The 14962-nt window shown below is 34.7% G+C and overlaps 2 protein-coding genes across 2 annotated transcripts; both read right to left on the bottom strand.

Annotated features, from left to right (window-relative positions):
- Positions 1 to 1672: 1672 nt before the first annotated feature.
- LOC138858068 (uncharacterized) lies at positions 1673 to 2498 on the bottom strand. Its single transcript, XM_070112535.1, has 3 exons — positions 2022 to 2498; positions 1781 to 1967; positions 1673 to 1698 (listed from the first exon to the last, which is right to left on the bottom strand). The coding sequence occupies exons 1-3, from the start codon at positions 2496 to 2498 to the stop codon at positions 1673 to 1675; spliced, it is 690 nt and encodes a 229-aa protein (XP_069968636.1).
- Positions 2499 to 5919: 3421 nt separating this feature from the next.
- On the bottom strand, positions 5920 to 9129 carry LOC138858067 (uncharacterized). Its single transcript, XM_070112534.1, has 3 exons — positions 8653 to 9129; positions 8412 to 8598; positions 5920 to 5942 (listed from the first exon to the last, which is right to left on the bottom strand). Exons 1-3 carry the CDS (start codon positions 9127 to 9129, stop codon positions 5920 to 5922), a joined length of 687 nt encoding a protein of 228 aa, XP_069968635.1.
- Between the last annotated feature and the right edge of the window lie 5833 nt (positions 9130 to 14962).

The following is a 14962-nucleotide window of genomic DNA, read 5'->3' as shown; positions in this document are numbered from 1 at the left end:
ACCAAACATTAATGACTGAAGCATTTATGGAGAACAGCAATGTTGGAGATATAATTAAAGAAAAGTTTAGTAAATTGATTGAAAAAATGAACACATTTCAATAGCGAGATAGTGGTTGGAGTCTAAATTAAATTATTCATCTAAAAGTAAACATAAATAAATATCTACCAATTAGAGGCTCATTATATAATATATACCACTACCGAAAATAATTGCAGTTAAAAAAGCATGTATTAATATTGTTAACAATGATGTATATTGTTTTAAGTGGGCCATAATTTCATCTCTTTACCAACCCTCAATAAATAGCCAAAGGTGTTCTTCATATAAATTTTTATTTTTAAGATTTCTCAAAATCTACTGGTCCGATTGGGTCCAAACTCACACGAAATTCAAGTGCAATGAAACCCTTTGGAATGCCGTTTAGTTTATTCAAATCGGTTGAGCCGTTTAAAAGTTATAAGAGGGTCACATACATCCACACACACACACATACATACAGACATACGGACATCATCGTAGAAATGTTCGGGGAAGCTTCCTCGACCCTCAAAACGTCGAGATCTGTTGAGAACTCGATTTTTGCAAAATGGGGTGAAACCAATATCTTCCCGATTTTTAGAAAATTTTCCATTTTCTTAGCGGGAAGTTAAAAATTTGAGTGAATTTAGTTTACAAATTGCTCCAATTAATTTTACTGTGAATGTAAATAACTGAGGCAACAGTTCCTACTTCTAATTATAAAAATATATAAAAAATCTAGTATACCATTTAACTTTGTAAGAATATAAAATGTTCGTTTACAGCTTACAAAATGTTCCGAGCTTATCCTTCCTTACTTGTTCAAATTATTAACTTTATGAATAACTGAGGTTTTGTCCAGCCGACAATTTAAAACATTCGAAATTCGTACCTAAATGTAAATATTTCCACAACATTTTCTCTAAGTTTCTATGAGTTTCTTAAGGCCCAATTAACAATTCTAATCGAAACCCTTGTGTACGTGTGATCGTTCCCACCTTTCTTACGCATTGGTCTTATGAGTGGCACGGTGTGTTTGTGTTAGTTTCCGCGCTAATTCCTTCAATGTATTGAATTTCCGTAGCCGTGAATAGCCGGAATGTAATCCAAAATTAGACTTAACATTTGGTATAACTAGACTATAAATATGTAACTTTATTAAGTGAAATCTTGCAATTTCATACAAATTGTTGGTAAAACTAGTAAGGGCATTAACCATCGATAGTCAAAGTAAACTATCGATAGTGAGACAAAAAAGGAGTACAGAAATGCCGGTTCTAGATCACTTTGGTGCAAGCCTGCATGCACCATTTTCGTACTTTTCCTTGCACCAGTTTGGTGCAAAGGGAAAAAACCGCAAAACTTCAAAACCGCAAAACCGCAAAACTGCAAAACCGCAAAACTGTCGCATCGCTCCCGTGTGTGTGTGTGTGTGTGTGTGAGCGTGAGAATTTTATATAAATCTAAATTTTACACCATTTTAGTGCAAAGGGAAAAAATAATTTTGTATATTTTGTGGTTTTGTGCTTGTGGTGCTTAGATAGACCCGTGTAAGGGATTTGGGGGGTCCCGGGGCGCATTGTAAGTGAACAGCAGTAAACTTTGACGAATGTAAAATAATAAAAGAAACAAAATTGTTTTAATTATTTTTTTATATTTTCATATCATTTGTTTTAACTATATTATATCAAATTTAAAACATTTGAACATTTATAAATAAAACATTTGTTACAACTAAATTCAATGAATGCATATAAACTTTTTTTCAAGAGCTTAGTACGAGCAAAACCGCCAACACCTTTATATTTATATACAATTCCTAAAAGTTGTTTAAGAAATTTATCTTCACGGACCCATTCAACATCACAGCTTATATTATGTTTTTTTGCAGAAGTTGTAGTGCAATCCAAATCAATATCTTCCGATTTAATTTCATCATCAAACCACTTTTGAATTAAAAATTTTAATTTCTGAATATCTCCGTCATTTTTGAAATTAACTTCAAATGAGGGAACTTCTCCCACCTTTTCACTTAAAGTAATTTTTCCAACAGTTAATAACCCTTTAGTGTCTATAATTCCATTTTCAGGAACAGCTGCTAGTGTTGGTTTACAAAGATCAATACACTTATTTACATTTTGTGTGTTAGCTTTTTGTTGAGCGGTTTTTTGTATAGAACCTTCAGCTTGTATTATCTTTGAAGGTCGTTGTCTCTTACGCTTATTTGTCTTCACTTCAGTTGTACCTTGTAGGGGTTGAGCGGGTTCTGTTGTACCTTGTAGGAGTTGAGTGGGATCTTCTAAGTTTTGAAGCTGCGTATTAAATGTTGTTCCTTGTAGGGATTGAGCGTTTTCTTCTAATTTTTGAAGTTTCTCATCGAACCTTCTTAACATATTGTTGAATTCTTCTTGATCGAACACAACATATGGTATCATTTGTTGATCACTATCAAAGTTTAAATAATTTTCAGAATCCATTGTTCCACGTTAATGTGTTTCCGTTAAATATGTTATTACAATTAGACTATTATAAAATAAAGTTCATATTTATATCTTCTTGTTTCATTTTCTCACGATGATTACATACATCTAGGTTCCTTAAACATGATAGCATATAAATTATACAGTTTTTTCATTGCTTTATATCGGGAATAAAGCGAAATACAATTACATATATCTACTATTTCCTCGTCTGAATTATCAGTGAAATGACAATTTTTTTTGTGTAATCCATTGGGTGAATATACGAATGGTTCTGATAAACATGACCGCAATTCATTTATTATAGAATAAAAATATATTTTATGTTCATTATCAATTAAATCGTTATATTTTCTTAAAAACTGTTCTAGGTATTTTGGAAAAGACATTTTTTCCTTTTTATTGTACTGTTTGCTTGACACTAAATTAAACAAGTAAGGAAGGGCTAAGTTCGGATGTAACCGAACATTTTATACTCTCGCAAAGTCAAATGGTATACTCGTTTGAGATTTTTTTGTGGATTGGCTGATATTTTCGGTAGAAGGTCAACTATAGGCACTGGGGTCCACATATTTCGTACTTAGGGGTTTGAACAGTTTTGGTTCGATTTAGACAATTTTTGGCCGCAAGGTGGCATACTTTAATTGCATTATTCACGCAAAGTTTTACTCCGATATAATCATTGTTACCTGATTTGCATAGTGGAAAGTGAAAGAATCAGATGGAATTGAAAATGGTGTTACATGGGAAGTAAGCGTGGTTGTAGTCCGATTTCACCCATTTTCGCACTATGACATAGAAACATGAAAAGGACGTTATGTACCGAACTTGGTTGAAATCGGTTGGGCAGATCTCAAGATATGGGTTTTCACCTAAAAGTGGGCTGTGCCACGCCCACTGTCTAATTTTGAACGCGGTTCCTGTAAAGTCAGCTTATACCATCTCAGAGATAAAATTTAGTGTCTCTGGCGTGTTTAGTGCTTGATTTATCGCGCTTTTAGTAGTTTTTAACAGTACCGTTATATGGGGAGTGGACGGAGTTGCCACTCGATTTCAACTATTTTCACACCGTCAATAGAAGTGCTAAAAACATTTGCGTCTAGTGAATTTTGCTGTTATAGCATTAGCGGTTTAGGAAATATGCGCATTCAACCTATTAGAGGCGGGACCACGCCCACTTTTTAAAAAAAAGTTTTAACTGCAGATGCCCCTCCCTAATGTGATCCTGTGTACCAAATAACAGTCTTGTATCTTATTGCGGAGCTTAGTTATGGCAAGTTATTTGTTTTTGATTAATGGCGTTTTGTGGGCGTGGCAGTAGTCCGATTACGCCCATCTGCAATACCAACCGTCTCACGGTACCAAGTAACATGTCTACCAAGTTTCATAAAGATATCTCAATTTTTACTTAAGTTAGAGCTTGCACGGACGGACGGACGGACAGACAGTCACCCGGATTTCAAATCGTCTCTTCATCCTGATCATTTATATATATAAGGTTATCATATATCTCCCTTCCGCTTTTTTGTCTTTTGAATTTCGTGGCTATGTACAAAGCGCTACAGAGCTCGTATCTGGCAACACTATACATAATTTGAAAGGTCTTGACATAACCTACAAAACAACGCTATGCATGATTAGTTTGGATATTGCGTTCAACAGTTATAAACGTGTAAACATGGAGTTCACTAACGCCGAAATTCGCGCTATTTTAAAGTTTTCCTTAGTTAAAGGCAAATCTGCTAGAGATGGTACTCTATCACTTCGAACCGCGGAGGAATGGTTTCGACGATTCGGAGCCGGTGAAAACGACACCATGTATAAGCCAGCCGGCGGAAGACCTGTGACGACAAATACCGATCAAAATGGAATTCATCGAGTTAGACCGGCATATGGCATCTCGTGACATCGCCCAGGAGATGGGAGTTAGTCACCAAACCATTTTGAACCATCTGCAGAAGGCTGGATACAAAAAAAAGTTTGATGTTTGGGTGCCGCATAATTTGACGCAAAAAAACCTTCTGGACCGAATCAACGCCTGCGATATGCTGCTGAAACGGAACGAACTCGTCCCATTCTTGAAGCGGATGGTGACTGGCGACGAAAAATGGATCACATACGACAATATCAAGCGAAAACGGTCGTGGTCGAAGGCCGGTGAATCGTCCCAAACAGTGGCCAAGCCGGGATTGACGGCCAGGAAGGTTTTGCTGTGTGTTTGGTGGGATTGGAAGGGAATCATCCACTATGAGCTGCTCCCATATGGCCAGACGCTTAATTCTACCATCTACTGCGAACAACTGGACCGCGTGAAGCAGGCGATCGACCAGAAGCGTCCAGAATTGGCCAACAGGAAGGGTGTAGTGTTCCACCAGGACAACGCCAGACCACACACTTCGTTGATGACTCGTCAGAAGCTACGGGAGCTCAGATGGGAGGTTTTATCGCGTCCACCATATAGCCCGGACGTAGCGCCAAGTGATTACCACCTGTTTCTGTCCATGGCGAATGCCCTTGGTGGTGTGAAGTGGAACTCAAAAGATGCTTGTGAAAAGTGGCTGTCCGAATTCTTCGCAAATAAGGAGGGGGGCTTCTACGAGGAAGGTATTATGAAGTTGCCGTATAGATGAAAACAGATCATCGAACAAAACGGCGCATATTTTGACTAAATCCGATCACTGCAACACTTTTTATAAAGCATTGAATGAAGAGCAAAAAAGCGGAGAGGAGATATATGACAACCTTATGTATAACCTTATATCTAACTCGATTAGGTTTAGGTGATACAAACAACCGTTAGGTGAACAAAACTATTAGACTCTGTAGCAACAGGTTGCGAGAGTATAAAAATTAACAAGTAGGGTACTAGTAGTGCGAAACTGGTGGTTTGCGGAACTATAATTTCCGCTGCACAGTATATCAATAAACCTCAAAATAGATACCGATAAACACGTACTTATACTGTATAGATATATATATATATATATACATTTAGAAAGATAAGGCTACTTGTCCCCATGCATATAAATTACACATTTTTCAGTGAAAATATACAGTTAATTGTTTAAAGCGGTGGTTGTTGAAACAATTTATTTTTTAATATTTATTAAACGCTAAAACTTTAAATAAACGGTAATAAACTGTGTAATATATATATACTGTGTATTATATATATATATATAAATATATATTATTTATTCATTGTTACTCTATAATATCTTCTTATTGTAGTCATGAAGCAGGCTCTTAAAGGCTTAAAATAAGTTTCAAAGGAAAAAACACAAAAACCAATATTGAAGGCGATTGATGTACCAATTAATAAAAAATTAAGAGTTTTAAAAGCTATACGAGTGAAGACAAAGTTTGGTGATAAACTGATGATTGAACTAGATGAATATGTTCTTTTTCTTCCAGAATCTTACAACTCCTTAAAAGATTCAACTATTGAAACATTGAATAATAATACAATTTACATCGAATTTATTAAACGTGGAGAAAAATTTACTTCACCATTGTTTGAATTTCATTCATCATAAGGTTTTTTAAATTTTCGAATTATCTCCCAAATAAAAAAATAAAAATCAAAATGTATCCGTGTAGTTTCTGTGACATATGTTCGGAAGAGGAGTTTGAATAAGCATATTTCAATGAAACATCAGGATTCTAAAACAATTATTTCACAAAAAATGTATCCGTGTAGTTTCTGTGAAAAGACATATGTTCGGCAGAGGAGTTTGAACAAGTATATTACAATGAAACATCAAGATCCAAAACAATAATTTTTTGCGAACAATGTAAAGTGCAAGTGAAAAAAAATGAATGGACAGCACACGTGAGAACAAACATACATAAAAAAAATTGTATGTATAGTGTAAATAATAATGTGAAATGTATTAATTCTATGTTTAATAATCGTATTGAAACATATGTTTTGGAAAACGACGAGCCCAAGGATTTAATTATTGAACATTTTTTTGAAAAACATCTAAATGAATTAACTGAACTTTTACAGAAATCTATAGAAAAGCATGAAAGCATCAAATTTAACTTTGAATTATTTTGCAAATATAATATATTCAAATAAAAGAATATATTGAAAAATTTGCTATATTGTCACACCAAACATTAATGACTGAAGCATTTATGGAGAACAGCAATGTTGGAGATATAATTAAAGAAAAGTTTAGTAAATTGATTGAAAAAATGAACACATTTCAATAGCGAGATAGTGGTTGGAGTCTAAATTAAATTATTCATCTAAAAGTAAACATAAATAAATATCTACCAATTAGAGGCTCATTATATAATATATACCACTACCGAAAATAATTGCAGTTAAAAAAGCATGTATTAATATTGTTAACAATGATGTATATTGTTTTAAGTGGGCCATAATTTCATCTCTTTACCAACCCTCAATAAATAGCCAAAGGTGTTCTTCATATAAATTTTTATTTTTAAGATTTCTCAAAATCTACTGGTCCGATTGGGTCCAAACTCACACGAAATTCAAGTGCAATGAAACCCTTTGGAATGCCGTTTAGTTTATTCAAATCGGTTGAGCCGTTTAAAAGTTATAAGAGGGTCACATACATCCACACACACACACATACATCCACACATACATACAGACATACGGACATCATCGTAGAAATGTTCGGGGAAGCTTCCTCGACCCTCAAAACGTCGAGATCTGTTGAGAACTCGATTTTTGCAAAATGGGGTGAAACCAATATCTTCCCGATTTTTAGAAAATTTTCCATTTTCTTAGCGGGAAGTTAAAAAATTTGAGTGAATTTAGTTTACAAATTGCTCCAATTAATTTCACTGTGAATGTAAATAACTGAGGCAACAGTTCCTACTTCTAATTATAAAAATATATAAAAAATCTAGTATACCATTTAACTTTGTAAGAATATAAAATGTTCGTTTACAGCTTACAAAATGTTCCGAGCTTATCCTTCCTTACTTGTTCAAATTATTAACTTTATGAATAACTGAGGTTTTGTCCAGCCGACAATTTAAAACATTCGAAATTCGTACCTAAATGTAAATATTTCCAAAACATTTTCTCTAAGTTTCTATGAGTTTCTTAAGGCCCAATTAACAATTCTAATCGAAACCCTTGTGTACGTGTGATCGTTCCCACCTTTCTTACGCATTGGTCTTATGAGTGGCACGGTGTGTTTGTGTTAGTTTCCGCGCTAATTCCTTCAATGTATTGAATTTCCGTAGCCGTGAATAGCCGGAATGTAATCCAAAATTAGACTTAACATTTGGTATAACTAGACTATAAATATGTAACTTTATTAAGTGAAATCTTGCAATTTCATACAAATTGTTGGTAAAACTAGTAAGGGCATTAACCATCGATAGTCAAAGTAAACTATCGATAGTGAGACAAAAAAGGAGTACAGAAATGCCGGTTCTAGATCACTTTGGTGCAAGCCTGCATGCACCATTTTCGTACTTTTCCTTGCACCAGTTTGGTGCAAAGGGAAAACACCGCAAAACTTCAAAACCGCAAAACCGCAAAACTGCAAAACCGCAAAACTGTCGCATCGCTCCCGTGTGTGTGTGTGTGTGTGTGTGAGCGTGAGAATTTTATATAAATCTAAATTTTACACCATTTTAGTGCAAAGGGAAAAAATAATTTTGTATATTTTGTGGTTTTGTGCTTGTGGTGCTTAGATAGACCCGTGTAAGGGATTTGGGGGGTCCCGGGGCGCATTGTAAGTGAACAGCAGTAAACTTTGACGAATGTAAAATAATAAAAGAAACAAAATTGTTTTAATTATTTTTTTATATTTTCATATCATTTGTTTTAACTATATTATATCAAATTTAAAACATTTGAACATTTATAAATAAAACATTTGTTACAACTAAATTCAATGAATGCATATAAACTTTTTTTCAAGAGCTTAGTACGAGCAAAACCGCCAACACCTTTATATTTATATACAATTCCTAAAAGTTGTTTAAGAAATTTATCTTCACGGACCCATTCAACATCACAGCTTATATTATGTTTTTTTGCAGAAGTTGTAGTGCAATCCAAATCAATATCTTCCGATTTAATTTCATCATCAAACCACTTTTGAATTAAAAATTTTAATTTCTGAATATCTCCGTCATTTTTGAAATTAACTTCAAATGAGGGAACTTCTCCCACCTTTTCACTTAAAGTAATTTTTCCAACAGTTAATAACCCTTTAGTGTCTATAATTCCATTTTCAGGAACAGCTGCTAGTGTTGGTTTACAAAGATCAATACACTTATTTACATTTTGTGTGTTAGCTTTTTGTTGAGCGGTTTTTTGTATAGAACCTTCAGCTTGTATTATCTTTGAAGGTCGTTGTCTCTTACGCTTATTTGTCTTCACTTCAGTTGTACCTTGTAGGGGTTGAGCGGGTTCTGTTGTACCTTGTAGGAGTTGAGTGGGATCTTCTAAGTTTTGAAGCTGCGTATTAAATGTTGTTCCTTGTAGGGATTGAGCGGGTTCTTCTAATTTTTGAAGTTTCTCATCGAACCTTCTTAACATATTGTTGAATTCTTCTTGATCGAACACAACATATGGTATCATTTGTTGATCACTATCAAAGTTTAAATAATTTTCAGAATCCATTGTTCCACGTTAATGTGTTTCCGTTAAATATGTTATTACAATTAGACTATTATAAAATAAAGTTCATATTTATATCTTCTTGTTTCATTTTCTCACGATGATTACATACATCTAGGTTCCTTAAACATGATAGCATATAAATTATACAGTTTTTTCATTGCTTTATATCGGGAATAAAGCGAAATACAATTACATATATCTACTATTTCCTCGTCTGAATTATCAGTGAAATGACAATTTTTTTTGTGTAATCCATTGGGTGAATATACGAATGGTTCTGATAAACATGACCGCAATTCATTTATTATAGAATAAAAATATATTTTATGTTCATTATCAATTAAATCGTTATATTTTCTTAAAAACTGTTCTAGGTATTTTGGAAAAGACATTTTTTCCTTTTTATTGTACTGTTTGCTTGACACTAAATTAAACAAGTAAGGAAGGGCTAAGTTCGGATGTAACCGAACATTTTATACTCTCGCAAAGTCAAATGGTATACCCGTTTGAGATTTTTTTGTGGATTGGCTGATATTTTCGGTAGAAGGTCAACTATAGGCACTGGGGTCCACATATTTCGTACTTAGGGGTTTGAACAGTTTTGGTTCGATTTAGACAATTTTTGGCCGCAAGGTGGCATACTTTAATTGCATTATTCACGCAAAGTTTTACTCCGATATAATCATTGTTACCTGATTTGCATAGTGGAAAGTGAAAGAATCAGATGGAATTGAAAATGGTGTTACATGGGAAGTAAGCGTGGTTGTAGTCCGATTTCACCCATTTTCGCACTATGACATAGAAACATGAAAAGGACGTTATGTACCGAACTTGGTTGAAATCGGTTGGGCAGATCTCAAGATATGGGTTTTCACCTAAAAGTGGGCTGTGCCACGCCCACTGTCTAATTTTGAACGCGGTTCCTGTAAAGTCAGCTTATACCATCTCAGAGATAAAATTTAGTGTCTCTGGCGTGTTTAGTGCTTGATTTATCGCGCTTTTAGTAGTTTTTAACAGTACCGTTATATGGGGAGTGGACGGAGTTGCCACTCGATTTCAACTATTTTCACACCGTCAATAGAAGTGCTAAAAACATTTGCGTCTAGTGAATTTTGCTGTTATAGCATTAGCGGTTTAGGAAATATGCGCATTCAACCTATTAGAGGCGGGACCACGCCCACTTTTTAAAAAAAAGTTTTAACTGCAGATGCCCCTCCCTAATGTGATCCTGTGTACCAAATAACAGTCTTGTATCTTATTGCGGAGCTTAGTTATGGCAAGTTATTTGTTTTTGATTAATGGCGTTTTGTGGGCGTGGCAGTAGTCCGATTACGCCCATCTGCAATACCAACCGTCTCACGGTACCAAGTAACATGTCTACCAAGTTTCATAAAGATATCTCAATTTTTACTTAAGTTAGAGCTTGCACGGACGGACGGACGGACAGACAGTCACCCGGATTTCAAATCGTCTCTTCATCCTGATCATTTATATATATAAGGTTATCATATATCTCCCTTCCGCTTTTTTGTCTTTTGAATTTCGTGGCTATGTACAAAGCGCTACAGAGCTCGTATCTGGCAACACTATACATAATTTGAAAGGTCTTGACATAACCTACAAAACAACGCTATGCATGATTAGTTTGGATATTGCGTTCAACAGTTATAAACGTGTAAACATGGAGTTCACTAACGCCGAAATTCGCGCTATTTTAAAGTTTTCCTTAGTTAAAGGCAAATCTGCTAGAGATGGTACTCTATCACTTCGAACCGCGGAGGAATGGTTTCGACGATTCAGAGCCGGTGAAAACGACACCATGTATAAGCCAGCCGGCGGAAGACCTGTGACGACAAATACCGATCAAAATGGAATTCATCGAGTTAGACCGGCATATGGCATCTCGTGACATCGCCCAGGAGATGGGAGTTAGTCACCAAACCATTTTGAACCATCTGCAGAAGGCTGGATACAAAAAAAAGTTTGATGTTTGGGTGCCGCATAATTTGACGCAAAAAAACCTTCTGGACCGAATCAACGCCTGCGATATGCTGCTGAAACGGAACGAACTCGTCCCATTCTTGAAGCGGATGGTGACTGGCGACGAAAAATGGATCACATACGACAATATCAAGCGAAAACGGTCGTGGTCGAAGGCCGGTGAATCGTCCCAAACAGTGGCCAAGCCGGGATTGACGGCCAGGAAGGTTTTGCTGTGTGTTTGGTGGGATTGGAAGGGAATCATCCACTATGAGCTGCTCCCATATGGCCAGACGCTTAATTCTACCATCTACTGCGAACAACTGGACCGCGTGAAGCAGGCGATCGACCAGAAGCGTCCAGAATTGGCCAACAGGAAGGGTGTAGTGTTCCACCAGGACAACGCCAGACCACACACTTCGTTGATGACTCGTCAGAAGCTACGGGAGCTCAGATGGGAGGTTTTATCGCGTCCACCATATAGCCCGGACGTAGCGCCAAGTGATTACCACCTGTTCCTGTCCATGGCGAATGCCCTTGGTGGTGTGAAGTGGAACTCAAAAGATGCTTGTGAAAAGTGGCTGTCCGAATTCTTCGCAAATAAGGAGGGGGGCTTCTACGAGGAAGGTATTATGAAGTTGCCGTATAGATGAAAACAGATCATCGAACAAAACGGCGCATATTTTGACTAAATCCGATCACTGCAACACTTTTTATAAAGCATTGAATGAAGAGCAAAAAAGCGGAGAGGAGATATATGACAACCTTATGTATAACCTTATATCTAACTCGATTAGTTTTAGGTGATACAAACAACCGTTAGGTGAACAAAACTATTAGACTCTGTAGCAACAGGTTGCGAGAGTATAAAAATTAACAAGTAGGGTACTAGTAGTGCGAAACTGGTGGTTTGCGGAACTATAATTTCCGCTGCACAGTATATCAATAAACCTCAAAATAGATACCGATAAACACGTACTTATACTGTATAGATATATATATATATATATACATTTAGAAAGATAAGGCTACTTGTCCCCATGCATATAAATTACACATTTTTCAGTGAAAATATACAGTTAATTGTTTAAAGCGGTTGTTGTTGAAACAATTTATTTTTTAATATTTATTAAACGCTAAAACTTTAAATAAACGGTAATAAACTGTGTAATATATATATACTGTGTATTATATATATATATATAAATATATATTATTTATTCATTGTTACTCTATAATATCTTCTTATTGTAGTCATGAAGCAGGCTCTTAAAGGCTTAAAATAAGTTTCAAAGGAAAAAACACAAAAACCAATATTGAAGGCGATTGATGTACCAATTAATAAAAAATTAAGAGTTTTAAAAGCTATACGAGTGAAGACAAAGTTTGGTGATAAACTGATGATTGAACTAGATGAATATGTTCTTTTTCTTCCAGAATCTTACAACTCCTTAAAAGATTCAACTATTGAAACATTGAATAATAATACAATTTACATCGAATTTATTAAACGTGGAGAAAAATTTACTTCACCATTGTTTGAATTTCATTCATCATAAGGTTTTTTAAATTTTCGAATTATCTCCCAAATAAAAAAATAAAAATCAAAATGTATCCGTGTAGTTTCTGTGACATATGTTCGGAAGAGGAGTTTGAATAAGCATATTTCAATGAAACATCAGGATTCTAAAACAATTATTTCACAAAAAATGTATCCGTGTAGTTTCTGTGAAAAGACATATGTTCGGCAGAGGAGTTTGAACAAGTATATTACAATGAAACATCAAGATCCAAAACAATAATTTTTTGCGAACAATGTAAAGTGCAAGTGAAAAAAAATGAATGGACAGCACACGTGAGAACAAACATACATAAAAAAAAATTGTATGTATAGTGTAAATAATAATGTGAAATGTATTAATTCTATGTTTAATAATCGTATTGAAACATATGTTTTGGAAAACGACGAGCCCAAGGATTTAATTATTGAACATTTTTTTGAAAAACATCTAAATGAATTAACTGAACTTTTACAGAAATCTATAGAAAAGCATGAAAGCATCAAATTTAACTTTGAATTATTTTGCAAATATAATATATTCAAATAAAAGAATATATTGAAGAATTTGCTATATTGTCACACCAAACATTAATGACTGAAGCATTTATGGAGAACAGCAATGTTGGAGATATAATTAAAGAAAAGTTTAGTAAATTGATTGAAAAAATGAACACATTTCAATAGCGAGATAGTGGTTGGAGTCTAAATTAAATTATTCATCTAAAAGTAAACATAAATAAATATCTACCAATTAGAGGCTCATTATATAATATATACCACTACCGAAAATAATTGCAGTTAAAAAAGCATGTATTAATATTGTTAACAATGATGTATATTGTTTTAAGTGGGCCATAATTTCATCTCTTTACCAACCCTCAATAAATAGCCAAAGGTGTTCTTCATATAAATTTTTATTTTTAAGATTTCTCAAAATCTACTGGTCCGATTGGGTCCAAACTCACACGAAATTCAAGTGCAATGAAACCCTTTGGAATGCCGTTTAGTTTATTCAAATCGGTTGAGCCGTTTAAAAGTTATAAGAGGGTCACATACATCCACACACACACACATACATCCACACATACATACAGACATACGGACATCATCGTAGAAATGTTCGGGGAAGCTTCCTCGACCCTCAAAACGTCGAGATCTGTTGAGAACTCGATTTTTGCAAAATGGGGTGAAACCAATATCTTCCCGATTTTTAGAAAATTTTCCATTTTCTTAGCGGGAAGTTAAAAAATTTGAGTGAATTTAGTTTACAAATTGCTCCAATTAATTTCACTGTGAATGTAAATAACTGAGGCAACAGTTCCTACTTCTAATTATAAAAATATATAAAAAATCTAGTATACCATTTAACTTTGTAAGAATATAAAATGTTCGTTTACAGCTTACAAAATGTTCCGAGCTTATCCTTCCTTACTTGTTCAAATTATTAACTTTATGAATAACTGAGGTTTTGTCCAGCCGACAATTTAAAACATTCGAAATTCGTACCTAAATGTAAATATTTCCAAAACATTTTCTCTAAGTTTCTATGAGTTTCTTAAGGCCCAATTAACAATTCTAATCGAAACCCTTGTGTACGTGTGATCGTTCCCACCTTTCTTACGCATTGGTCTTATGAGTGGCACGGTGTGTTTGTGTTAGTTTCCGCGCTAATTCCTTCAATGTATTGAATTTCCGTAGCCGTGAATAGCCGGAATGTAATCCAAAATTAGACTTAACATTTGGTATAACTAGACTATAAATATGTAACTTTATTAAGTGAAATCTTGCAATTTCATACAAATTGTTGGTAAAACTAGTAAGGGCATTAACCATCGATAGTCAAAGTAAACTATCGATAGTGAGACAAAAAAGGAGTACAGAAATGCCGGTTCTAGATCACTTTGGTGCAAGCCTGCATGCACCATTTTCGTACTTTTCCTTGCACCAGTTTGGTGCAAAGGGAAAAAACCGCAAAACTACAAAACCGCAAAACCGCAAAACTGCAAAACCGCAAAACTGTCGCAGCGCTCCCGTGTGTGTGTGTGTGTGTGAGCGTGAGAATTTTATATAAATCTAAATTTTACACCATTTTAGTGCAAAGGGAAAAAATAATTTTGTATATTTTGTGGTTTTGTGCTTGTGGTGCTTAGATAGACCCGTGTAAGGGATTTGGGGGGTCCCGGGGCGCATTGTAAGTGAACAGCAGTAAACTTTGACGAATGTAAAATAATAAAAGAAACAAAATTGTTTTAATTATTTTTTTATATTTTCATATCATTTGTTTTAACTATA

Source organism: Bactrocera oleae, chromosome X, assembly GCF_042242935.1.
Source record: "Bactrocera oleae isolate idBacOlea1 chromosome X, idBacOlea1, whole genome shotgun sequence".
NCBI lineage: Eukaryota > Metazoa > Arthropoda > Insecta > Diptera > Tephritidae > Bactrocera > Bactrocera oleae.
The sequence above is the reverse complement of the archived record's forward strand: the minus strand, read 5'-3'. Positions and strand labels throughout refer to the sequence as shown.

Bases quoted from the DNA above. Each gene is read 5' to 3' on its own strand.
- LOC138858068 (XM_070112535.1), bottom strand. From the start codon at position 2,498: ATGGATTCTGAAAATTATTTAAACTTTGATAGTGATCAACAAATGATA. The intron at 1,968-2,021 runs GTTAATTTCAAA...TTAATTCAAAAG, and splicing joins GAGAAGTTCCCTCATTTGAA to TGGTTTGATGATGAAATTAA. The intron at 1,699-1,780 runs GTTTATATGCAT...GATATAATATAG, and splicing joins TACTAAGCTCTTGAAAAAAA to TTAAAACAAATGATATGAAA.
- LOC138858067 (XM_070112534.1), bottom strand. From the start codon at position 9,129: ATGGATTCTGAAAATTATTTAAACTTTGATAGTGATCAACAAATGATA. The intron at 8,599-8,652 runs GTTAATTTCAAA...TTAATTCAAAAG, and splicing joins GAGAAGTTCCCTCATTTGAA to TGGTTTGATGATGAAATTAA. The intron at 5,943-8,411 runs GTTTATATGCAT...ATGTTTCAATAG, and splicing joins TACTAAGCTCTTGAAAAAAA to TTGAATCTTTTAAGGAGTTG.